Consider the following 26,955-nt stretch of genomic DNA (forward strand, 5'->3'; position numbering starts at 1 on the left):
AGTTTATTTTAGGTCTTAAAATAATCAGTCCCCACCATGTACCTTTCCAGTAAATCCTAGTAGAATGTCACATTATTTCTGTTACATAGACTTCACAACTATATCCAGTATCCTAGCTGTGGTCAATCTATCATTGTATCATAGCCTCCTTACTTCTTATACTATACCTTGGCCACTAAAGGAAAAAGAAATCTGTATCCTCTTAATTAAGTGATCTATCTGCCTTACGATCTTCAGTTTAATTAACACTTTCTCCTGGAAACTGTATATTTTCACTTTTTACACTTTATTAGCTATAATTAAAGTTACTCTCCTTATAACCAACCTTTGTGACTTATAATTATTACTTTTCCCCCCACCTCCCACTCTGGTTTATGATGCTAGAAGTGGCAGATGTTAGGTAGTACAATAGAATTCTATCCGAAGAGGTGTGAAGATTTCTGAATGGAACACCTTGTTCCATCAGATGGAATTCCATTTGCCTGGAATCTGCAGTTTTCTTTCTCACCTTCAAGGCCAATGTTTGTACCATCCAGAATCTTCTAAAGTATCTTTGGGAACAAACTTTTCTTTGGATATTCACAAAAAAATTACTTAGTAAAAATATATTTCACATGAAACAAACAGTTGATAATCAATTATCAATTACCAACCATACTTTCTAACAAATGTATGTTTGATTGTTAATGTACAGTGTGCTAATTTGTCACTATAATTCATAACATAACTGGAAGTGGGATTTCATAATTAAGCTCAAGATTGTTACCTTACTTTTGACAAAGGATTGTTTGGGTCTATGGATATATTTGAAGATTAGCTAATATTTTTCCCAGCCAATATTTTTTTCACAAAAACAACATTATTTGGCAATGCAGCCACTCTTATTTTTATGTTGCACCGTATTTCATTATACCCTTCAGTCAATAAATGAATCAAAAGTTTGTGATTTTTCAATTTTCGTTCTAAATATTCATAGCATGCATATTATAAATAAAAAATGTTTAAAGTGCTGTGCAGTTTTCAGGCTGAGTAAAAATTTCTTGCTCAGAGCAATGGGTGGTCCAAGCAGCAATTTTTAAAAAAACTAGCAGGAATGTGGCATGAAAACCTGAGAGGAACTCTCATGGTTCACAAGGATAATATGCAAATATCACATAAATAACACTAGGGTTAAGGATTGAAGATGGTCACTAGAACTGCAAGGCAACAGTTCTATTAGCTGCACCCTTGGTCCATCCATATGTCAAAGTATGATGGGCTTGGCTTGAGATGATCCATTTCTTCCTCTTCTCGCACACATAGTCCAAAATTGTGGATCCTTTCATTGACCACAACCTTGTCATAGGTGTTATGACACGCATCCAGGATTTAGACACTTTACAGCTCTGGAATATGGACAGCTGGAGCAGCCTCTTTAAAGATTCAGGCCCTCCTTATTAATTGGCAGCCATGTTTTGGTGACAGAATTTTAATATTTAAATAGCATCTGAACTGAGGTTTGGTCCTCCATCATTAGTTCGACATTGGATATTCATCTAATGTATAGCTGAGAAACCTGTCTTCTTTTCAGTCTCATATCATGTCCTGATTCTAGTCTTAGATACTCCAGCACTTGGGTCTTTTCCATTCTCTTCCAAGTCTCGCGTCACAGTAGGGTTCGGAGGCTTGCGTGCCTCAGTGACCCGGAGAGCTAAGTTGAATGGAGTCAAGGCCTTGTTCTTTGCTCTTGGTAGGGTCACCCATGCCAAACAGGTCAAAGGGTAGAGGCCAGACTAAGAGTGGTCTACCGGTCCTTCAGATTTGGGCGTTCAGCTCAGGGCTAACAAGCTAGAGTGGTAAAAAATATTGTTACAGAAACAACAATGAAAAATCCTTGACTGGCAGAGATGGTGGACTTTCATTGCTGCCCTAAACACAAGAGGTGTAATGGGCAGTAAGTTTCACTGAATGGCACAATAGTGTGCTTCAATCAGTGAATGGTTTTGGCAGCAGCTTCAGAGGGACTGCCAGGGCTGCATTATGGATGCCCTGTCACAGCCCCAGCTGGAGAAATGACGATTAGGTTTGGTTCTCTGAAATCAAAAGGCTATAAAAAAAATCTTGATAGTCCTGAAAAGCAATTGTAAAATGTTGGAAATGTCCAAAGAGATGGGCATATTTTTTAGTTTTGAGTTGAATTAATGAATTTAATAATGTCAGTTTTAACTCTCCAAGGATAAGCTTAACATGACAACCAATAGAAAGCATACCATACTTAGGTTGCAAGGTCAGATAAATTTAAGAAAAAATGAAACTGACCTAAGAAGTCAATAGCTAATCATGATACGAAGGCACAAAGGAAGATAAAATTGCTACAGAGAGCAATGAAAAGGTTTCAATTCTCCAGTCTTCACAGAAACAATTTTATCATTGAAAAGAACCCGTGAAGCTATGAAAGCTAAATGTCATTGGTCTGCACTATAATTTTACTCATTTAATGTAGAAAAAAAATCACACTATTATGCAGTGCTGCTGTTAAGTGAAAATCATACAAGCATTAGGTTTTTGTGAAATATTTCATTATGGTTATTCTACTTTCTATAACAATCCAAATTCTACTGATTCATATCAATTATGTTTTTTTTTCCAGAAGGTACACAAGTTTTATTGTAGTCTACTTGGTGTATGTACAGTAGTCTTAATAATATTGACTCATATCTGACTCAGGTCTGACTCATGCCTGGCAACTAGAGTTTATTCACAGTTGGCCCAGGGCTCCCTTGAAACCCTAACATTGACAGCCCCTTTCGTCATTCCAGAGAATCTGGCCTGGGACCAGCACATATTGTTAAGTGCCATTCATTACAAAGAACACACGACAACACCTCTACATCCTTAGAAATTTGCGCAGATTCAATATATCATTCCCACAATCCTGATTGAGAAGCTACAGAACTTGGGCCTCTGTACCTCCCTCTGCAATTGGATCCTTGACTTCCTAATGGGAAGACCACAATCTGCGTGGTTTGATGATAATATCTCCTCCTTGCTGATTATCAACACTGGTGCACCTCAGGGATGTGTGTTTAGCCCACGGCTCTACTCTCTTCATACCCATGATTGCGTGGCTAGGCATAGCTCAAATACCATCTATAATTTTACTGATGATACAGCAATTGTTGGCAGAATCTCATAGAGAAGAGAGTGCATACAGGAGTATACCAACTAGTGGAGTGGTGCCACAGCATCAACCTGGCACTCAGTATCAGTAAGATGAAAGAGATGATTGTGGACTTCAGGAAGGGTAAGACGAAGGAACACATACCAATCCTCATAGAGGGATCAGAAGTGGAGAGAGTGAACAGTTTCAAGTTCCTGGGATTCAAGATCTCTGAGGATCAAACCTGTTCCCAACATATCGATGCAGTATCAAGAAGGCAAGACAACGACTATGCTTCATTAGGAGTTTGAGGAGATTTTGTATGTCAACAAATACGCTCAAAAACGTATATAGATGTACCATGGAGAGCATTCTGACAGGCTGCATCAGTGTCTGCTATGCGGGTGGGTTGGGGGGAGGGGGCTACTGCAAAGGACCGAAAGAAGCTGCAGAGGGTTGTAAGTTTAGTCAGCTCCATCTTGGGTACTAGCCTACAAGGAGTGGTGTCTCAGAAAGGCAGCGTCCATTATTAAGGACCTCCAGCACCCAGGGCATGCCCTTTTCTCGCTGTTACCATCAGGTAGGAGGTACAAAAGCCTGAAGGCACACAGTCAGTGATTCAGGAACAGCTTCTTCCCCTCTGCCACCCGATTCCTAAATGGACATTGAACCCGTGAACACTAACTCCCTTTTTAATATATATTATTTATGTTTTGCACTATTTTAAATCTATTCAATATATGTATACTGTAATTGATTTATTTATTTATTTTCCCTCTTCTATATTATGTATTCATTGAATTGCTACTGCTATGTTAACAAACTTCACGACACATGCCGGTGATAATAAACCTGATTGTGATTTTGATAGACTTCTATAGACGTGCAGTGGAGAGCATCGTAACTGGTTGCATCATGACCTGGTATGGAAACACCAGTGCCCAAGATCGGAAAAGCCTGTAAAGAGTATTGGATACAGCTCAGTCCGTCACAGGGATTAAAAAAAACCCACCATTGAACACATGTATAAGGAGCACTGTCTGAGGAAAGCAGTATCCAACATCAAGGCCATTCTCTCTTCTCCCTCCTGTCATCAGGAAGGAGGTACAGAAGCCCCAGGTCAATACCCTCAGCCCCATGTTGTTTCGAAAGGTACATTTCAATACATATAAATCATCAGAATTAGGAGAAATGTGGTTGCAATCTCTTTGTTTTATGATCCACAATGAATTCAAAGTCCCGATGAAGGGTCTCGGTTCGAAACGATGACAGCTTATTCCTCTCCGCGGACGCTGCCTGACTGGAGTTCCTCAGGTATTTTGTTTGTGCTGCAACCCCACTGCACTCTCTGAGGAACGCGCGCAAAGCTTTGCTTCGGTTCTTTTAACTTCACTTTTGTTATTTCCCCCCACACTCCCCTCACAAGGATGTTAACTTCAGACTCGTAAGGAGTTAGGTCCTTACATAATGGAACGTATGCAAGGGCATCATTAAGTGGTGGTAAAGGCAAATGCAGGGCTAGATTGCCGGGCTTTGTTCGCGAGGGATGAGCATACACACACACACACACCACAGCAGTTTCAGGGAGATGCGTCTGACATCTCTATAGCGTGGCGAATAGCGGAAGAAAATAAACACAAAGAGCATCCAGCGCTGAGAATTCGCTGTATTCGCGCCGAAACGGCCAGGGGTGGCAGATAGCATCGTTTTGGATTTTCTGGACTGTGCAACAAGCCCGCGAGTTGTCTGAGTTTAGTCACCCCGGTGACTGGTCATTAATAATGAAGTTAACGTTCAGGTTTCTCTCAGCATTTGTTGCTTTGACCGGCGCAGTAAGCTTTGTGTTTCTGGTGGTCGCAATTGGGACAGATTTCTGGTACATAATCGATGCCTCAAAACTGGAAACATTTTCCAATTCTACCCATCACCTCAGCTCCCATTCTGGGCTTTGGAGAACTTGCAAATGTAAGACCATTAAATAGTACAAACATGAGTATCGTGCTATACTGTCTGTATTATTATCAACGATTCTTTCAATGCAGTAATGTGATATTTTTAATAATTCATATGGCTGTCAAACCGCTGTTTTGATTAATTTTCTTGAATAACAATTTACTTATTTAAAGAAATCTATGTTTCACTTTACAGCGGGTTTTGTCTTTTTGCTTGCAGTTGAAAGTAAATGCTTCGATTTAATGAATCCGTTCTGGAGAGGAAAGGCAAACTTGACAACCTCGCAGAGACAGATTTTAAGTAAGTATTTTTACCTCTTCCGGTGACCATGATTAGTTAAACCTTGCGCAGAGCAACGCGTCTCCTCCAGCTCTAACTAAATGCCGTGAATGCTATTAACCACAATTTTAAACGCGAAGCAATAATAACTGAGAAGTATTCGCATCCTTACCTCTGGCTGTCAGGGCAGAAAAAAGTGAGCGACAAGTTAGCAAGCCTGACTTGATTGAGTTTGTTCTAGCCGGGAATGTGAAAGAAGCATCATGAGAAGACTGCCAACAGTTCTCATGAGAACTGAGTGAAGTAAATTAGATTACAAAAGAAAGGAAGCTAGCTGTTTAACAGTCATTTGGAGTGAAAACTTATTTAAACTGGGAGGCTAACATTTGGCAATGTGGCATAATAGAGCGGATGACATATTCCAACTTCAGTATCTGTTGGAGGACTGGACCTCAGACGTGCAGAACATACTGCTCCAAAGACTAAACCTGCTACAAAAGAATAAACTATCTTAGACTATTGTATGATGTCTCAGGCTTCTCTGATGCATTAAGTTTGTCAGCTGGTCCAAGAAAAAATGCAGGTAGCAGTAATCATCCCCTTTCCTTAAATGTACTTGCATTTTAGGAAGTAATTTGTTTGATGGTGAGAGTAAAGATCATATAGTAGCTCATGTAGGTTTGTGAAGTTATTAGAAGAGGTCAGAATTATCAGTTAAGTTTGAAATGACCAATCTACTATCCCAACAGGCAAACAGTGCCATACTTAACATCTAACCTCCTAAGAAAAAAAACAGAAATCAAAAGCTGTGGATGTTGGAGATCCGCAGCACAGAGTCATAGAACACTAGAGCACTGAAACAGGCTCTTCAGCCTATCTGGGAATGGAAGCAGAAACTTTCTGGCGACATCCAGCAGGTCAGGCAACACCCATGAAAAGAGAACAGTTAATGTCTTGGACCTCATCCATTGAACCTCCTAGAGATATGGTTATGAATAGATTTGCTGACACCCATCAGAACACATGTTGATACTTGCAAGCATTTATTGGTAACTGCAAATCTATTCATAACTCTGTCTTCACCTGGCCTCATTTTTAAAAATAGCTAGGCGAGGAACGAATGGGAAAATTGAGGATTCCAGTGTTTGGGAAAATAATGAGAGTCTGCCATTAATCTTATTATAACATAGTAAGAATGTAAGAGAGGACATAATGAGATTGAAGATTGACAAGTCTCTTGGACTGATAACTTCAAAGGCATTCCAAAAGATACCAAATAAGAGATTAGAACATATTAATGGTGTATGGACTTTTGATAAGAATAGGGAATTGGTTAGGAGGTAGGAGGTGAGAGTATTATAATAAAGGATGCACGCTCAAATTGACAAGATCAAATTCAAACAGTGATTGAATTCAGGTCTTCTTCAAATTGGGTAGTGGTGTCCTTATGGATTTGTATGGATCATATAATGAGAAATTTACAAATCACTGAAGTGAAGAAACAGGAACTTATATCCAAATTAGGTGGTATATAGATAGGAGAGGTATAGTGGAATATGAGGAGCTTAAATGAGTGCATAAAACTTCTGCAAATGGAGCTTAATGTGCAGAAAGTTTAGGGCCATTCACGTTTTACTAAAGGTAAATCATAGTATTATGGTGAGCATTCGGTGCTTGATGACAGGCGAGAAGAGCTCATTTATCCCAACTGCCATTTTTTTTTTGCAACCAGTACAACAACAGACAGAGTGCCATAGCTCGGTGCAAACTAACTCAGTCACATACAGATGGGAGAGGTGATTATTACACAACCCAGTTGCAATCAGGATGACACACAACCACACAAGTGAACAACTGTATAACCTGAGCTAAAATCAGTGAACTTGAAAATCTCACCATAATTCTACTGAACATGTATACCACGAACGCTTTTTAAAACAAGAACAATAAGTAACACTATTAGGAATGCTGGGGCAAGCTGTCGACCACGCCACCAGAGCACCACACTTTTATCTAAATTGTGAGAAGCTGAAAAACTTAAATGGGCTGAGTCTTGTAGGGATCCAAGGATACTACGGGTCATCAAACTGGTCCAAAAACTGATTTTATAAGAAGAGAATGTTGGTTCAGTGATTTGAGGTTTCCAACTACTTCAAAAAAAGCATCTATTGTACCAGTGCCCAAGACAAGTGGGGTGATCTGCCATGTTGACTAGCATCCAGTACCATTTACATAAGCCATAATGAACTGCTTTGAGAGGTTGGTTATGGCACAAATCAATTTCTAACTCAAAGATGACCTGGATCATCTCCAACTTGCCTACCGCCACAACAGGTAAATAGCAGATGTGATTTCTCTGGCTCTTCACACTGCACCATCTGGACATTGGGAAAACACGTTAGGATACACACACAAAATGCTCGAGGGACTTAGCAGGTCAGGCAGCATCTATGGAAAAGAATAAACAGTCAATGTTTCAGGCTGAGAATCTTCAGGCTGCTGTTCATTAACTACAGCATTCAACAAAATCAACCCCTCTAATTTATCATCAAGCCTCAAGGCCTGGGCTCTGTGACTAACTTTGCAAATGAATCCTCAACTTCTTCATTAGTACACACCTTGATCAGTGAGGATTGGTAACAACAACTTCTCTTCTCTGACCATCAATACTGGTGTACCTTCAATGCTGCATGCCTAGAGCCCTGCTTGGACCGGCAGGATGAATTTTATGTTTGCTTGTGGGGGGGGGGGAGTTGTGGAGGGGAGGCTGCAGATGCATTTTGCTGAGTGGGAATGGTTCTATGTGCTTCTCTCCGCACTCTCACCTTCCCTGAGCTGAGGGCACTGAGTGGACACACCTACACGCTCTCTGAGACATTGAGGATTACAGGTGGCTGTTTTACCTATGTTCGCTCATGGCCCAGTTTCTGAGATCCCGTGCCACACACTGTTTTTGTTCATTTGTGACTATTGATTAGTTTGGATTATTAACAGTTCTTGGAAATAAAACCCTGTGGTAAACTGGGGGACTGCCTCTACAGGCAAATCAACAATGAATTTCTAATGTTTTTCATGTATATTATGAAGATCACTGGAGGGATTGACAAGGTAGATGAAATAAGACTACTTCCACTCAAAGGAGAATGAGTTATTATCTCAGAATGAGTGTTATCCAGTTAGGTTCATGATAAGGATACATTTCTTTAAATAACTGGTAAATCTTTGGAATTCTTTTACCTTGTTGCCCTGTGAACACTCAGTCAATTAGCATATTCAAGGCTGTGATCAATACATTTTTGGACATAGAAAGTTAAAGGAATCAGTGGAAAAGTGCACTTAAGGCATAGGATTGTCATGATCTAATTGAATGGTGGGACAATCAAGTCTGCTCTGCCATTTCATCATGGCTGATCCATTTTTCATCTCGGCCCCTATCTGCTGCCTTCTCTCCGTATCCCTTCATGCCCTGACCAATCAAAAATCTATCAACCTCTGCCTTAAATATACATAACGACTTGGCTTCCATGGCAATGAATTTCCCAGATTCACTACTCTCTCTGGCTAAATGAATTCCTTCTCATTAGTGTTCTAAAAGGATGCCCCTCAATTTGGAGACTGTGTTCTCTGGTCTTAGATTCTCTGACAAAAGGAAACATCTTCTCCATATCCATTCTATCAGGGCCTTTCACTATTTGATAGGTTTCAATTGGGTCTTCCCCCATTCCCCTGATTACCAGTGAGTGCAGGCCCGGAGCTATCAAATGCTCTTCATATGTCAAGCTGTTTAATCCTGGAATCATTTTCTTGAACCTCCTTTGAACCCTCCTCAGCTTCAGCACATCCTTAATTAAGAGGAGACCAAAACTGTTCACAATATCCCAAATGAGACCTCACCAGTGCTTTATGAAGTCTCAATACCACATCCTTGTTTTTATATTCTAGTCCTCTTAAAATGAATTGTAACATTGCATTTGCCTTCCTCACCACAGACTCACCTACAAATTAACCTTTACGGAATGCTGCACAAGGACTCTCATGCACCTCAGATATTTGTATTTTCTCTCCGTTTAGAAAATGGTCAACACTTCATTTCTTCTACCAAAGTAAATGGCCATATAATTCCCATTTGCTACTTCTTTACCCATGCTCCTAATTTGTCTAAGTCTTTCTGTAGCTTCTCTACTTCCTCAAAACTACCTGCCCTCCACCTATCTTTGTATCATCTACAAACTTTGTAAAAAAGCTATCAATTGGGTCATACAAATCATTGACATATATTGCAAAAATAATTGGTTCCAACACAGACCCCTGTGGAACACCACTGGTCAACGGCAGCCAACCAGAAAAGTGCTCCCTTTATTCCCACTCTTTGCCTCTGTTAATTAGTCACTGCTTTATCCATGCTGGAATCTTTCCATGGGCTCATAACTTGTTAAGCAGCCTTATGTGTGGCACCTTGTCAAAGGCCTTCTGAAAATCCAAGTACACAACATCAACAGTCCCTCCTTTGTCTATCCTGCTTGTTATTTCTTCAAAGAATTCCAAAAGATTTGTCAGGCAAGATTTTCCCCTGAGGAAACCATGCTGACTACCGCCTATTTTATCATGAGCATCTAAGTACCCCAAAACACATTCTTAACAATTGACTCCAACTTCTTCCCAACCACTGAGGTCAGACTAACTGGCCTATAATTTCCTTCATTTTGCCTCTCTTTCTTAAGGAATGGAGTGACATTTGCAATTTCCCATTCTTCTGGAACCATTCCAGAATCTAGTGATTCTTGAAAGTGATTACTAATGCCTCCACAATCTCTTCAGCCACCTCTTCATGATGGTGTGTACACCATCTGGTCCAGTGGACTTATCTACCTTCAGACCTTTCAGTTTCCCAAGTACCTTCTCTCTAGTAATGATAACTTCAATCACTTCATGGGCCCTGACACCTGGAATTTCCAGCATACTGCTAGTGTCTTCCACAGTGAAAACTAATACAAAATTCTCAGTCAATTCATTCGTCATTTCATTGTTCCTCATTACCAACTCTCCAGCATTGTTTTCCAGCAGTCTGATATCCATTTTTGTCTCTCTTTTATACTTTATGTATCTGAAGAATTTTTTGGTATCTTCTTTAATATTACTGGCTAGCATACTTCCATATTCCTACTTTACCATCTTAATGACTTTTTAGTTGCCTCCTGTTGGTTTTTAAAAGCTTCCCAATCCTTTAACTTCCCACTAATTTTTTTGCTCTATTATATGCCCTCTCTTTGGCTTTTACGTAGGCTTTGTCTTCTCTTGTTAGTCATGGCTGTGTCATCTTGCCTTTAGAATATTCCTTCCTCTTTGGGATCCAGTACCTTCCAAATTTCTTCCAGAAATTCCAGGCATTGCTGCTTTGCCATCATCCCTGCTGTTATGAACCCCGTAACTGGGTCACTTACCAGCAAAGATAGAGAGGTCCGTTGAAGTCTGAGGGTACTATTTTTAAACGTTTTTATTTATAAAGGGGCACAAAAGTAAGGTTAATACAAACATTCAGATAATATACGACGTCAATACTCAATCTAAAGCGCGGGTATAGTAATAATTATCAATAAGAAATAGCTCTATTGCTTTGTCTAGGGGTAAAATGTTGTCCAATAGAAATATAAAAGTCTCTCAAGCTCATGCAGGCTTTAGCCTTTTGGGGACCGCTGGGTTTCACTTGTTGGAGAGAGAGAGAGATTTTTGGTGAGAAAAGAAACTTGCCAGTCTTTTTGGACGCAAACCGTTGAATCGGGAACGTGGGTTCCCCGTTGTCAGTTTGAAGTCCTTTTCGGTGTTATCAGCCACCCGTTCCCCAGGCCAGGGGAAACGGACCACACGTGGCTTCCGAATAGCTTCCTGTTATCACGGGAGCGATGAGCGATGGTGTCTCCTTCTGGTGCGTCGCTAGGGGACTGCCCCCTGCAGCCCTTCTTTTATCTTGACTTGCAGGGTTGTAGATGTTAATCAAGGTGGGGTGATACAATCCCCACCCCACATTGCCCGAGGGTGTACACGTAGCCCTGAGAGCTGGCACGTAGCATGGGGTCGCAATCCACAAAGGTGTCTCCAAGAAACAATGGTCAAATCCATTGCGTTGTCTTTCTGAGGATTCTCTCTCATTTCCTGGGTCCAAGACCCGAATTAATAGCGATCTTGCAATTCTCAGGAAGGAGGGGGCTGGGATCATAACACTGCCAAAGTTCTTTTCCAATCAGTTCTGGCCAACCCCTCTCTCATGCCTCTGTAATTCACTTTACTCCACTGTGATACTGATACATCTGACTTTAGCTTCTCCTTCTTGAATTTCATGGTGAATTTGATCATATTATCGCCACTTCCCCTAAGGGTTCTTTTACCTTAAGCTCTCTAATCAATTCCGGTTCATTATACAACAACAAATCCAGAATAGCTGATCCCCTAGTGGGCTCAACCGTGAGCTGCTCTAAAAAAAGCCATCTCAAAGGCATTCCAGAAATTCCTCCTCTTGGGATCCAGCATCAACCTCATTTTTCCAATCGTACCTGTATATTGAAATCCCCCCCCTCCCCCGACTATTACAATATTGCCCTTTCATCATACATTTTCTGTCTCCCATTGTACTTTTTAAGACCACATCCTTACTACTGTTTGGGGGTCTGTATACAACTCCCATCAGGGTCTTTTTACCTTTGCCGTTTCTTAGATCTATCCACAATGATTCAACACTACCTGACCCTATGCTACCTCTTATGGTTAAAATGATGAATGTTATTCATACATCAGGATGATATTGATTTCATCTGTATCTTAGTTATGAAGAAAGGATGGTCTTGATTCATGTTCATAAATTTGCACTGTGTTGTAAGCCCAAGTAACTAGCACACATCAATGTGGAATTTAAATATCAACAAGAATAAAATAATGAAGACAGAATACAGAATGGTACACCACAAGATCATGCCACCATGACTATACCAAACGTAACTCCACCTTCCTGCATATGGTCCATAATATGAAATCATCCAGAGATGGAAGGGACTGCAGATGCTGGAATCAGGAGCAACAGACTGCTGGAGGAGTTCACTGAGTCAGGTGCTATCTGTGGATAGATGACATTTTGTGGAGACACTGAAGGTTCTTCCAGTAGTTTATTACTCAATGTTTGGAAAAGGTAATATGGTATTTTTATTTCTGACAAGTTATGTATATCTTAGTCAGATATCTCTGACAGGGAACTGATGAAAATTTGCACTTTTATGTCCAATTAAGTAGACTCTTTTGTTCTTTGCCGGACTGAACATATTTGCTGAATGCAGTGGAACATGAACTGGAAGTTTTCTCCTGTCTGAACAAAATATTGAATCTTTGTGTGAAGGTGGTGGAGGCAGAAACGATAGGGTCTTTTAAGAGACTCCTGGATGGCTACACGGAGCTTAGAAAAATAGAGGGCTATGGGTAAAGCCTATGTAGTTCTAAGGTAGGGACATGTTCAGCACAGCTTTGTGGGCCGAAGGGCTTGTATTGTGCTGTATGTTTTCTATGTTTTGTAATTGAACCATTGGGGTTATATATGAGACAGTTCTAAAGAGCCTTGTTTTCCGATGAGTTACCTTCAAGCCTTGTCATTAGCTCAACCAATTTGATTGAGTTACATAGCTAAGTAACTACACAGTAAAAGAATTAGTGTGAGGATTTCACAGGCTGTAGAAGTGTAGTTGGATCATAAACTTCAGGATAGATGCTATCAGTTCATCAGATATACAGAGCCGTATTATGAAAAATTAATTCAAAAAACACATGATTATTAAAGTTCAGACTGTCCTGGTTTAATCATGAATCTGATTACCCACATACAGTAATTCTGGAGAGTCATAAGATACAAAATTTGTCTTTGGTCATTGGTGAGAGAATATTAATTTTATTCCCTTCCTGATGTTTAGTGTATTGACATAAATACAGGTGGCAGAGCAGAGTACAACCAATTGTCAATACTCTTTTATGGGTTCAGTGCCAGTGACCAAAGACAAATAGACAAATGTCCTGGGGGTGGGGTGAGGTTACAATCTGGAATAGCTAGGTACAGAAGTCTATAAATGGTATAGGGGAAGTATTTTTTTATAAAAAGACCTTTAGTTTGAACAAATGACTAGTAACAGGAAATTCTTCCTAGAAGTAATTCATGTAAAATATTGGTGGAAATGATATAGAATTGTTTTAATAACAACAGTGGTGGGGAAATCTTTGGAAAGGTGAGCTTATTAGAAGAAGACAACCACAAGCAAAAATCAAAATGAACTGTATACTGGATGTCCAATGGAGAAAATAAAAAAACAAATTGGTATTTTGCTGCAACATCAGTTAGTAGCAACAGCTTTGGAGATTCAGAAAAATTGGATTGATCTAGAACATCTGCACTGGAGTGATGATACACAAGTAACCCACATCTCAAATCACAATTACATCATATTGGTACCAACCACATTCTATCGGTGCTTTACAGTGGAGAGTAATTTTGGAAGTTGCTCCCAACAACTTGAAGTTAACACCAGCCGGTTAAAGTCATGACTGCACCTCCTGAGAAGGTGCTCATTGCTTTTGATTGGCATCTGTCAGGAACAAGGGCAGGATTGGACCCAAATGCAGGACGCAGACACTGAAGTACTAGGGGTAGACAGGATGGGGATGCCATGGCATGTGAGGGGGTAAAGCAGGAGGATCCCAGAGTTCGGGCAAGGCAGGGCAGGAGGATTCCTCATGGTGGGCCGCATGGATCCCAGGCAGGGCTGGCTCCCAGGTGGAAACACAGAAGCCTAGGCAGGTGCAGGGCACAACCCATGGGAAACAAGGGGAGGAAAGGGTAGGAGTCCTTAGGGTGGGCCACATGGGTCCCAGGCAGAAAACACAGAGGCCTAGGCCAGTCACAGACACCTGGGCAGGTGCAGGGCACAACCCTTAGGGAGCAATAGGTGGAAAGGGCAGAACCCCCACCAGGCAGCAGCAGTTCAGCCAGACCTGCCCAACAGAGGCAACAGGTAGGAAGGGGCAGAACCCCCACCAGGCAGCAGCAGTTCAGCCAGACCTGCCCAACAGAGGCAACAGGTAGGAAGGGGCAGAACCCCCACCAGGCAGCAGCAGTCCAGTCAGACCTCCCCAACAGAGGCAAGGGATCAGAAGGAAGCTGAGTCCAAGGTGAACAGCAGGAATACCGTGATACACCAATAAATTGGGAAAGGCAACCGACAGCATGGCAGTGCAAGCAAGGCAAATAAGGCAGAACTGCAGGACCAGCGCACAGGAGAGAAGCAGGGTGTACCTCCTTAAGCCAAGATGATCCAATGGCTCCGTGTGACAGGAGGGCTGGCTGCAAGGCCCGGAGTCCGGAGTCCGTGGACCGGAGCAAAACCCGGAAGGTGGCTCCGGACCGGACCCCGACAGTATCAGAAAACAGGAAGTGTTGGGAATATTGCTCAGGTCAGACAGCATCTGTGGAGAGAGAAACAGAGTTGGCATTAGAAGTTAATGATCAATATTGTTTTAGGTGCTTTGAGAGTATTGTATGGCAGAACAATAATAAGATAGACATCTGGAGTTTTTGGCAGAGCTGTGAACACTAAGTGTCTTGATAGGAAGAGTTGAAGGAAGAAGAGTTGTGGGCCCAGGAAGCTAAACAGCTATCCATTGGTTGGAAGGGGTTAACATGCTTATAGCAGTACTTAAGCCATTACAACCCGAATGTAGTGCTCAAAAGAAGTATAGTGATTTCAAAGATACAGTCAAAGCAAATGAACTCATGGAACAATCCCAACTCTGAAACTTATTTTGCATTTGTGGATCAGAGATCAGGTTGTGTGGTGAGATTTCCTTCCAGCCTATTAATCATGATGCCTAGCTAACATTTATATGCTCCAGTCAACATTCTCAAGCTTATCACTACCTTAGCATATAAATGCATATCCCATAACTTCCCTTTATTGTCAGCCATCCATGCTTGGCAAGCATATCGCCTGGAAGCATGAATATAAATATTTCTTGTTGAAATCCCAAACAATTGCCATCAGCAACAAAAGACTAGCAGATGTCACTTCTGCTTGTTTTAGATGTGTAACTTGGAGGAGATTTGTGCTTTCTGTTACACATGCAACTATCTCAGTAGGTGACTGGTGCGGCGTAAGCTTTCATATCCTGATCCACTTTCCCCTCATCCCACAATCTCTTTTGAGTTACCTGGGGATAAATAAACATCTGGGCCTGTGTGGACCCATCAATCCCAGGGAAAAAGAAGCTGTAGTAAGAAACAGTTCAAGGAGAAAAAATACAGCATAGAGCTGCCAAGGAGAATCAAATCAGGTTTAATCAAAATCAGGTTTAATATCACCGGCTGATGCACCATCAATAACTCTTGGAGACGAGAGGCGAACGATAGGCTTTTATTAGCTGCAAGAGACCACGATTAGCAGCAAGAGACCACCACACAACATCCTGGAGACTGAGGGAGGAGCAGTGCCTCCAATCGCCTTTATACAGGGGTCAGTGGGAGGAGCCACAGGAGCAGTCAGCAGGGGGGGGTCAGTGGGAGGAGCCACAGGAGGAGTCAGCAGGGGTCAGTGGGAGGAGCCACAGGAGCAGTCAGCAGGGGGTCTGTGGGAGGAGCCACAGGAGCAGTCAGCGGGGGTGGGGGGGAGGGCGTGTCCAGACAGGTATATGTAGTTCACCACACTGGCATCTGTCATGAAGTTTGTTAACCTTGTGGCAGCAGGACAATGAAATATATGATAAATATGTATAGAGAACAAAAAAAGCTGAGTTACATTAAGTGTGTGTATATATAAAATAGTTAAGTTAAAATAAGTCATGCAAAAAAAAATGTAGTGAGGTAGTGTTCATGGGTTTACTGTCCATTCAGAAATCAGATGGCAGAGGGGAGGGAGGTGTTCCTAAATTGCTGAGTGTTTTGTCTTCAGCCTTCTGCACCTCCTTCCTGACTGTAACAATGTGAAGTGGGCATGTCCTGGGTCGTGGGGATCCTTAATGGTGGAGGCTGCCTTTTTAAGGCACTGCACCTTGAAGATGTCTTAGATAAGGGGGTAAGGGTGGGGGGCAGGGGTATCAACGGAGGTCAGTGAGTTGGATGTTCATGCCGGCAGGAAGGAGGCTAATTATTTTAGTCTGGTTCTCTTTCTCTCTCTTTCCCCCCTCACTATAATCTCTCCCCCCAGCCCTACCTTTCTTTCTCTTTTCTTTCCCATAATTCTCCACCTTCCCCCTAGCCCATTTCCCTCCAGCCTATCACTTCCCAGCTCTCTACTTTATCCCTCCCCCCACTTCTTATCCCCCCCTCAACCATCCCATGTTACTTCACTCCTGATGAAGGGTTTCGGCCCGAAACATCGTTATTACCTCCTCCCATAGATGCTGTCTGGCCTGCTGAGTTCTGCCAGCATTTTGTGTTACTTAATTAACATCTATTGAAAGTGTCTATTGTTTCCTATCTCCTTTCTGTCTTTTTTTTCCCTTAAGTATTCATTTAAAATAGATGTTTGATCCATATGGGAGTATCAGAGAAATCCACATCTTTGGAAGTATGAGATGGTGTTGTCACAGCATGCATAGGCAGCAGGAACAGTGGTAGAAATAGTAAAATGGCAATCTCACTCAGAATGTCATCACCAAAGAGATGTCCTTAAGCATAATGTAACAGTTATCAGATTCCTAATTTCCTTTGTGAACATGGACTTGCTTTTTGTGCACACGAAGAACAATTGGAATCCATACATAACACAAATTATTTTGGCATTTGCAGTTGATTGCTTGATTGGATCATAGAGTTAAGTTCAAACTGAAGGGCAAAAGCAATTCATTTTCTGAAGAATTCATTTATTTGACAGCGCAGTTAAAGGAGTAATATTAGCTGAAGAGTAACAGGTCAAATATCTTACAGCATCGGTGGATTCAGAATTAGTTTTATTGGATGTTGATTTGCTGATTTTTATATTCAGGTTTGGTAAACTAGAAGGAGAAACTAGAATAATTTGTTGGGTTGTATTGTAATTTTGAATTTATTGAATTAAATTGTAATTTTGATGCCACTTTTGTGAATCTACAGAATTGCTCTGTCTCATGTTTGACAGAATTTTGTGTGCCAAGAGTGAATGGCTACCCTTATTATAATAAAACTGTTCCAGTGATATGTTCAAGCTGAAAATAAAGCAGACAACAATTGTAGACACCAGAAACCATTAATGGCACATCCCTGCTAACTTGCACCATGTTAAACAAAGGGCCCATACAAGGAATGTAGCAAGTGGGTTAGTTCATTTTATACTGATATATTATACCATTGTATTATCCTTCCCATATTTGTCTAAACTATCGTAAAGAAGTGGCACAGTAGCGTAGCGGTTAGTATATTGCTTTATAGCACCTGCAGTAAGATCGGTGTTCGATTTCCAGCACTGTCTGTAAGGAATTTGTATGTTCTCCCTGTGATTGTGTGGCATGCCCCCGAGGTGTTCCTGCTTCCTCTCACACTCCAAAGACACACAGTGAGGTTAATGAGCTGTGGGCATGCTATGTTGACACTGGAGGTGTGGCGACACTTGCCCAGCACAATCCCAGCTAATTTGATTTGAAGCAAACATTTCAAAGTTGAAAGTAAATTTATTATCTGAGTACATATATGTCATCATATACAACCCTGAGATTCATAGCACTGTATGTTTTGATGTACATGTGACAAATAAAGCAAATCTTTTTTCTTCTGGGTTTGACATGCAACCCCCATGCTGATTGTGTACTTAAGAGTTGTGAACAATTTGGGTTTGGATTTTATAATTATTATAAACAAATATTGAATATGGCAATGATAGCAATACAATGACATAATACCAGTATAAAATGATCTAACTCATTTACATGCTATATTCTTTAAACGGAGTGGAATTTAACAGAGAAGTTCTATTATTATGTTATAGTTTCTACAATTGCTGTCGCTTTCTGCTCAACTGAAGATATCATTAGAGCAGGTTTTTCATCGAAAGAGTAACCATTCACCCTTGGCACACAAAAATACGTCAAGCATAAGATAGAGCAGTTATGTATATTCCCCAAAAATATGTCAAAATTACAATAGAATTCAATAAGCACTGGAAGGCTTGAGAAAGGCTGAGAACCACGAGAAAGAAGAGAAAAGGGCCCCATTTTCAACAGAAGGAACGGAAGGACAACTCTGGAAAAGTTTTAACTGGTGTGCAGAATGGCAGGAATTTCTTAACATCTGGGCGATTTCACATGGTGAGCTTGAAAGGTGTAAGAGGATATTACACCATGCTGGACATGCTGTGGTGTGATTATTTTTGATCTTCAGAAGTTCTTAAACATCATAAGGTACCAAATTCACCTTCCTGTCACTTTGATGAAGGGTCCCAGCTTGACACACTGATTCCTTATTCTTCTCCATAGATGCTGCCTGACAGGCAGAGTTCATCCAGAATTTTGCGTGCATCACTTTAATTGTTACATATACATTAATTGTTTACAGTTGGTCTCTGACTAAAGATGATTTAATTTGTGCTCCAAATTCAGTATTGTTCTTTAATTTGTAATGGAACCATAATTACTGAAAGTACTTGATTATTTCCTAATTTCCAGAAATGTAGTTTGCTTATTCTCTTTGGCTGAAGTGGATCTGATTTTTCTTTTTCTTACAGACCTACATGGAGCATTTGTGATTCTGCTTCCGCTCAGTCTCATCCTGATGATTTTTGGTGGAATAGCTGGGTTTATCAGTATTTTAGTTCGAGCCAATTCCTTACTGCTACTGACTGGAATTCTCTTTCTTTTTGGAGGTAAGACTAATCTGAACTTGCTATCTCATACTTGGTTTATTTAATTTTGTGATTTCCTCCCCATGCCACTTCCCCCTCACATCTTCAAGCCTGGAGTTTTCCTTTAGAACCACCTCAGCCTTTGCATGGAGTGAATCCACAGCCTTTTGATCTCTAATCCTATATCTTCTTTTTTTAAAAAAAAATCTTTATTACAAATTCAGTGCTACAATATATACAAACCAGAGGCTAACACATTTACTAATCCTATATCTTTATCCTTTGGATTCTGACCTCTGTAGTCACTATTTTCTTATCCTTTCTAAATCTACTCTAAACTAAATCTAAATCTTTTCTACTCACGTTTATAGTCACTCTTCTCAGCTTTCCACTTCAGGAGTCTCTGTACCCCTATGTTCATGAGTAAAGACAAATATAAACTTGCTCTGTCATTAATGGAAAACATAGCAGTAGAGCTGGCTGGTGGAGGAGTAGCATCACCACCAGACTTTGAGGTGAATGGTCCCGGGTTTGAATCTGGCGTGCTCCTTGCAGTGCTGGGTTGAGCGTCCAGCTAGCAACTCAAATTCATAAAAAACAGGCAAATGCTAAAGAAACAGCAAGGTTGCTGCCTGATGCACCACAAGAGGAATAAACAATAACCTTGATCACTTCATTGTAGTCCTCACTGTCCAGTACCTTCTTCTAAATTAAGATTTTTTGTATTTAGATGTTTAGAAAACTGCATCAAACATCTTACAACAGGACTTTTAGATGATTAATTGCCTTCCTTTGGAGTTCATTATTCAAAATTTGTTCATTTACTTTGGTCCCCTTATCACTTTTGTCCTCTTTTTCTCATTTAGCTTCCTCTTTGCTTCTTCAATTTAAGGGATTGCGAGATTAAGCATTCATCATCCAGATTGGGTCCTCATTCACCTCCACTAAAGCATTTGGTTATTTCTGGAGAATAAACATGACACATTCATTTTTTTTTACTGCATTGCAAATAAAGTTCCAAAACTATTATTCTCTGCTTTGCCCACTCTCAGCTCATGTAAGCATGAGGAACAATAGCCCTTCTTTGCCATTATTAGCCAGGTCAAATATTCAGCTTCACCATTAACCAATGCTTGACCATCTCCAGATTGCCTTTACCTTGCTGTGAATTTCATCTCTCTTTAACTACTTGATCCCATGCGTTTTCATGGCTCAAGCACATCCCTGTCTTCATCCTGACTGAATTGTGCAAGGTAAAACTGATCTCCAAAATAGTCTCCTTTCCCTTGGGCATTTCTACCATCTCCTTCCAAAATAACACCATTACTCTTCTGCGGCAAAAGATGCCTTTGATCTCTCTGTATTTCTTTGTGACTACTTAACCTTTAACTTCATTTCCTTTCCTAAGATGTGTTTCTGGCTTCAAGAAGAGTTTCCATTATCTTTGGTTGAGTCTTCTCAATCAGCCTGCTGCACAATCAACAAAGTCAATAATATAAGTCATAAAATGTCTCCCATTGTATGCTTCAACCATCTTGAAACATTCAAAATTCATAGTTTTTTTCCAGTCTTACTGGTATCCAGTTTAGGGAGCTTGTTGTTTTGGTTCCATTTCTATCCATGGAATTGAGATGGAACATCTTTAAAAATGGCTTCTCCCCTATTCCAACCAACATGGCACTCTCTACCAACCCAAACCCCAAGGTCCTCAATATGCCTATAATGGAGTTCCTTACCTTACCTCTATACTGTCCTGTAGCAACCACGTGAAGCCAAGTTAATTAAGGTATCATGGACAAGAGAAAATCTGCAGATGTTGGAAATCCAAGCAACACACACAAAATGCTGGAGTACTTCAGCAGGCCAGGCAAACGTCAACTGCACACTTTTCCATAGATGCGGGCCTGCTGAGTTCCTGCAGCATTTTGTGTGTGTTGTTAGGACTCATGGAATTGTTATAGCATTTGAGGAGGATAATTGACCTACCAATTTAATGCTGACTTCTATTTGAGCAAAGCTATCAGTTCCATTCCTCTTTTCCTTCCCCAGAGCCCCTTCAAGAGCCTTTCCAATTCCCTTTGAAGCTACTGTGTAATTCTGTTCCAACCTTCCCTGAAGCCAGTAAGTTCCATAACCATTTACTAAGTTAAAAATTAAAAGCTTCCTTCCATCTCCCTTGTCCCTTTACCTCTCTTGACCCTTGAACATCTGATGACGTTGATCATATTTACATCAATCATGACATCTGTCATGACATCTGTCTCAATGTAATTTTCAACAAGGAAAACAACCTAATTTCACAATTCTAAATATTCTAAAATTCCCTCATCCAGTGAACTATTCTAGTTCATCTTCTATGTAGCATCTCTAAGCATAGAATAAATGCAAAACACCAGCTGTGGGCTGTTTTATACACTATGTTCAACATGATTTGATAACCTTTGTACTCTGCCTTGAGTATTGAATCCCAATATCCTATGCATGTACTTTCAAAGTATTGTTCCATTTACAAGTATTTTTATGTGTAACACCCAAGATTCTCAGTTTCTTCACTATGACAGTTAGTCTCTACTATCACTTATTCTTTCTGTCATAGTGCATCAATTCACACTGCTCTATATTGCATATTGTTTCTCATTATTCTGCCCATTCAACCAGCTTGTCCAGGTCTTTTTTACTTTTAACTTCCTCTTCCTATTCCCCTGGCGCCGGAATGTGTGGTGACACTTGCAGGCTGTCCCCAACGTAACCTTACATTGTGTAGGTTGTTAATGCAAGTAACACATTTTGCTGTAGGCTTTGATGTACATAAATATATGCATCTGAATCTGAATCTCTTAAATACACTTCCAAGCTTAAGTAATATGTAAATTTGGAAATTTTACTGTGCACTCCCATTATTAACATATTTGTACTTCTGATCTTTTAATTTCATGGGCCTCAGTTCCGCCATTTATGTGGGACACTAGCTAGATGGCATCAACTGCATTCTCTTCAGCAACCTTCTCTTTTGATTCATTAAAATGTCATTTAGTTTATGAAGAAATCTGAAACTTTCAGCATGCTTAATAAAGTCTTCCATGGGTGAAATATTCTTGTACAAACATCTGAACAATAAGGACTACAATTACTTCGAAAAAAAAAATTAGCATGGGTAGAAGATTGCTGAAAGGATAGCAAACAAAAATATGTTGTTTACTTTTATGATGACAGTTTGTAAATATCTGTTCTAAGGATCAGCGATCAGTCTCAACTGAAAAAAAAAGTGCTTTAAAGAGATTGCAAAGGGGTTGCAAAGGGACCTAGACAAATTAGGTCACTGGGAAAGGAACTGAGGTATGCATATAAATATGAATACTTAATTTGTTAGAAAGAAAGGATATTTTTCAAAAAGTGAGCAAAAAGTTTTATCCTTAAAGTGAGCAATTTTTACATCTTGTTATCTTCAGAGAGTTTGGATGCAAATGAATTATAGATGGTTGTGCAGATGGTTGGTGCAGGAACAGCATGCATCCAGGAGTTTGGATGCAAATGAATTATAGATGGTTGTGCAGATGGTTGGTGCAGGAACAGCATGCATCCAGGAAGTTAATTTGTACGCAAGGGGACCTTCTGACTAAATTGAGGATGGTCCCTTCCCGAACCTATGTATTTTTTTATCACTAATTTTTATTGCAACACCAACAAATTACATTCAATACAACCAGTTGCCGATTACATTTTGACTGTTTAACCCAGCCACCCCCCAACCTTCATCACCAACCCTCCTCCACCCCTCATCCTCTTCCTCATCCCCACCCCCTCTCCACCCCTCCCCCCTCTCCACCCCCCATCCCTCTCCCCTCCACCAACCAACTGAATAGTAGTGCATACACAGACAGAGCATTCCTATTTTAATAGAAGATCTTTTAAGTTAGATATCACATTTGTCCACATTAAGATTGTGTTTGGTCGTACATCATTTACTCTTGCTGATGATAGTTCCAGCTAAGAAATGTCCAAAAAGCTCCTAAACCAGTGAGTACTTGAAATATCATGGGGAGGTTTCCAACGCTGGGCTACAATCCTCTTAGCTGCAGTCAGGCCTGCCAGCCCCACTTTGCGTGTTTTTTCCGTAAGGGAAAGGTGGGAGTCATCATTTAGAAGATGTACAGTGGGGTCCATTGGTAATTGTACCCCCATTAGTTCTGTATGAGTACTGATAACCTTCCCCCACAAACCAAAAACCACTGGACATTTCAATACAATATATATAAAAGAGCCAATGTTTCTGTGGGGGCAAAATGAGCAATATGGGTCAGGAACCAGTCCCATTTGATGTCTAATTCTCGGTGTTAAATATGTTCTATGACAAAATTTCAAGTATATATACTGATGATTTGGGTTTTTCGAAGCACCGGCAGCTTTATCCCAAATCGCATCCCTGTCTAAGTCTTGTCCCACTTCAGATATGTCCCTATCCCAGGCTTTCATTCCTGATGTGGGCATATATTTTTCTGGGAGTTTAATTTATCATAGATATCTGACCCTATCCATCGTGGAGCACTCTGTATCCAACTTAAAATGGGATGGTCCTTTAAATCTGACCCCCAGGGAACCCCGTAGGCTTTACAAGCTGATCTTACTCTAAAGTAGAAGAAAAGAGAGAGTTTATCAATATTATATTGAGATACCAGTTCTTGAAAGCTAAGGATAGTGGTTGCCCCATTAATATCTTGAAGAGTAATAATACCTTTATCCTCCCAAGTTCTGTTAGTGAATGGTTTTCCCCCAGATAGAAGATGATTATTGTTCCATAATGGAGAAGATTTGCACAACGTGCTTTTAAATTTTAGGAATTTTTCTACTGCTCTAAACACTTGTAGCATATGGGTTAAAATTGGACTGTGATACAAATCACATTTTTTGGTAGACATACCTATAAGTCCTTCAACCTTATTAGTGCTAGCTCTTGTTCTATATTTTTCCATGACGAAACTTTATCCTCCTCCATCCAATAGCTAAGACTTTTAAAAACAAATGCCCAGTGATACAATTTAAAATTTGGACATGCCAATCCCCCATGCAACTTTTTGAATTCTAGATCTGACCACTTTATATTGGGTCGTTTACAGTTTCAAACCAAACCTACAAATTTGATTTGGAGACAATTAATTTTTTAAAAGTTATGTGCCTTGGATTTTCTTGTCAAAGTTGCACTGTAAATTCAAATTGTGCTTCCTAGTAATTTGACCAAAATCAATCCTACAAATGGACTAAGTATTCAGCTATTGTTATTCTTTTCTCCTCAGATTTTATAATAATTCTGGTTTCATAGGGATACAAAGAGTATTTGGGAAATTAGAGTGCTTCACCAATCAGGAAGCGATCAAACAGTGGTGAAAATTGTTAATCAGGTAATCAGGTAAGTTTCCTTAAGGTTGTTAGAGCCAGAGGTGGTAATGGGGACAAGCTCCCACCATCTATTAAATGTTCCCAATGGCGTGCATCTCAAATATTCTCTGACAACAAAGTTCAACTCCTGGCCTCCACGTGTGGCTCAGCAAAACTGTTTCTACTGACAGGAGAAAGAGCAAAGGTGGGTTACTGGTGACTTAAAAATACTTAGTAGTTGCTTTGGGCAGTTGAGGCTTGTCAGCCATGGTTGGCAACTCACCTAGGAGAAGGAAAACTCTGATTTAAGACCTCTACTTCCTTGCAGCTATACTCATGGGGAGGGCTTCAGGATTAAACCCTGAGGAAAAATCTAGGACTGGAGTCCCTAAGGCAGTCCTACATTGAGGTCAATGCTGACTGTCTTCTCCTGAAATGCTGCTGGTGCCAAACTGTATCGGTCTCTGTTGTTCCTTTGGATTCATCAGCTGTGTGAAAATGGGGAGCCTGCTGCATGGGCAACAGCTTGCTCTCCATGTTGTACTACACTGGCTTGTGTATCATGTGGACAGCAACATCCATGGTTGACCCGATCAATGGAGGGCCTCTAATCAGTTAATTAGTGAGGATGGGGGCTGATGCAATCAGGCAGGAAACTGGAAGTTGGGGATGGGTGCAAATGAGAAGAGGAAGGAAGTCTTTGTTGGCAATTAGAAGAAATGGGATGTGTGATTGATAGGGCTTTACATTTGGATGTTTGGCATAAAAAATTCCTTGAGGAGCCCATGTGGAAAACTACCCCTCCTCTGATCCATACTTTGGAGAAAAAAGCACATCCAACCTTCCAGTCCCTGTTTAAATTCTGAAAATCTGGAATAAAACTGTGCAGTTTCATTTAATTTGAGCATGCCAATCACCATGGCATAATAATGGCAGGTTATGTTTAATCTTCCTTTTATCAGAAGCAAACATCGGAATTTAATTTTGACTCCGAGTTTCTGATACCTAAGTGAAAATTAGTTTGGCTTAGGGAAATCGGAGTTGTTATGTATTTAATATATCAGTAATATTTGAGTAATATTGTAAACATATCATTTGATTAAGCAATCTTTGTTGTTTCCATAATTCATTATGGGTTATATGTAAAATTATGTGAATGGCAAATGCCATTATACAACTTCATCAAAAGGGTGCACCTCACTAAATTGAAAATGGAGTAGACGCATTATCCCAAGCTCCTGTGTGTTCTGTTTTTCAACTTTAAAATATTAAAGTAATTTAAAGGAAGACATGGGAGTCCAAAATGCAAGTCTAACTTTGTTCTTTATTTTAAGCTAGGCGTGTACATATCACGTGGAAGGGTCACGACGAATACAATTCATGTATTTTTACATATAACCATAATGAATCATATAAACAAAAAAGAATGCTTAATCAAACAATATATTTACAAGATTACTCAAATATTACTGAAATATTAAATACACAGCACCCCTCCCTTCTTAGCTATAAACTCCGACTCAATATAGAATCCATCTCAACTATGTACACAGTATACTATATAATACAACTACTATTTAGACATTCACAGCATAATACGTTTTAAATCGTCCCATTCAGGCCTAAAGATTTAATTGCTGTGGAGGTGTTCTGTGGGATAATGTCTTTCCTGACAAGGGGGATCTCTCTGCTTGGCAATCTCAGATTCTGGGGCTTCCTTCGTGGTGGTTGTAGGAGTTGACTCTGATACTACAGAAAGTGGTTCTGACAACTCTGGACACCTTTCTTTTCCTTTACTTGGTGTTTTTCTCTGGATCTACTTTGATCCTTGTTTCTCTCCTTTTTAACTTCTTGTCTTTCTTTTTCTCACCTTCCTTTTTCTTCCAGTTTCTTGTGAGTATCTTGGAATTTGCTAATTTCTTGAGAAATTAAGTCTCGTTTATTCTCTTCCATTTCCATAGCATTTACGTCATCTTCTTTCTTTTACTTCTTTCTAGGATGTGCATCTCAATCTTGGGAAGGTGCATTTAGTTCACTGGAGTATTCTCCTATTAATACTTATATTGCTTCCTTTATGATTTGATGTCTCCTCTTGGATTCCTCATCCTCAACATTATCTGACGAATCTTCTGTTTTCGTATCTCTGTTGAATGTTTTCTTTTTGGCCTTCCGTTCGTCCAAGCTGGACTTTAGACTTTGCATCTACTTTTACAAGCAGCTTTTTGTTTCCAACTTGAAGTTCATGCAATAACCTTAAGGCCTGTTCAGTAGATTTATACTCTGAAAAGCCAAATGCTTGCAATTTTCCTGAAGCTTTTTGAACTCTTTTCTAGCTTAAAACCAAACCACATTTCACAAGTAAATGCCTGATTAACATGCTAC

The 26,955-nt window shown here is 40.2% G+C and overlaps 1 protein-coding gene across 1 annotated transcript in view; it reads left to right on the forward strand.

Annotated features, from left to right (window-relative positions):
• The first annotated feature begins 4,673 nt into the window (after positions 1-4,673).
• Positions 4,674-26,955, forward strand: part of LOC140735085 (transmembrane protein 114) — an 88,913-nt gene continuing 66,631 nt past the window's right edge. The window contains exons 1-3 of the mRNA XM_073059883.1: positions 4,674-5,104; positions 5,312-5,392; positions 19,084-19,221. Coding sequence (XP_072915984.1) covers positions 4,921-5,104; positions 5,312-5,392; positions 19,084-19,221 — 403 coding nt within the window. The 5' untranslated portion in view covers positions 4,674-4,920. The remainder of the gene's footprint in view (positions 5,105-5,311; positions 5,393-19,083; positions 19,222-26,955) is intronic.

This window comes from Hemitrygon akajei, chromosome 11, assembly GCF_048418815.1.
Source record: "Hemitrygon akajei chromosome 11, sHemAka1.3, whole genome shotgun sequence".
NCBI classification, from domain to species: Eukaryota; Metazoa; Chordata; class Chondrichthyes; order Myliobatiformes; family Dasyatidae; genus Hemitrygon; species Hemitrygon akajei.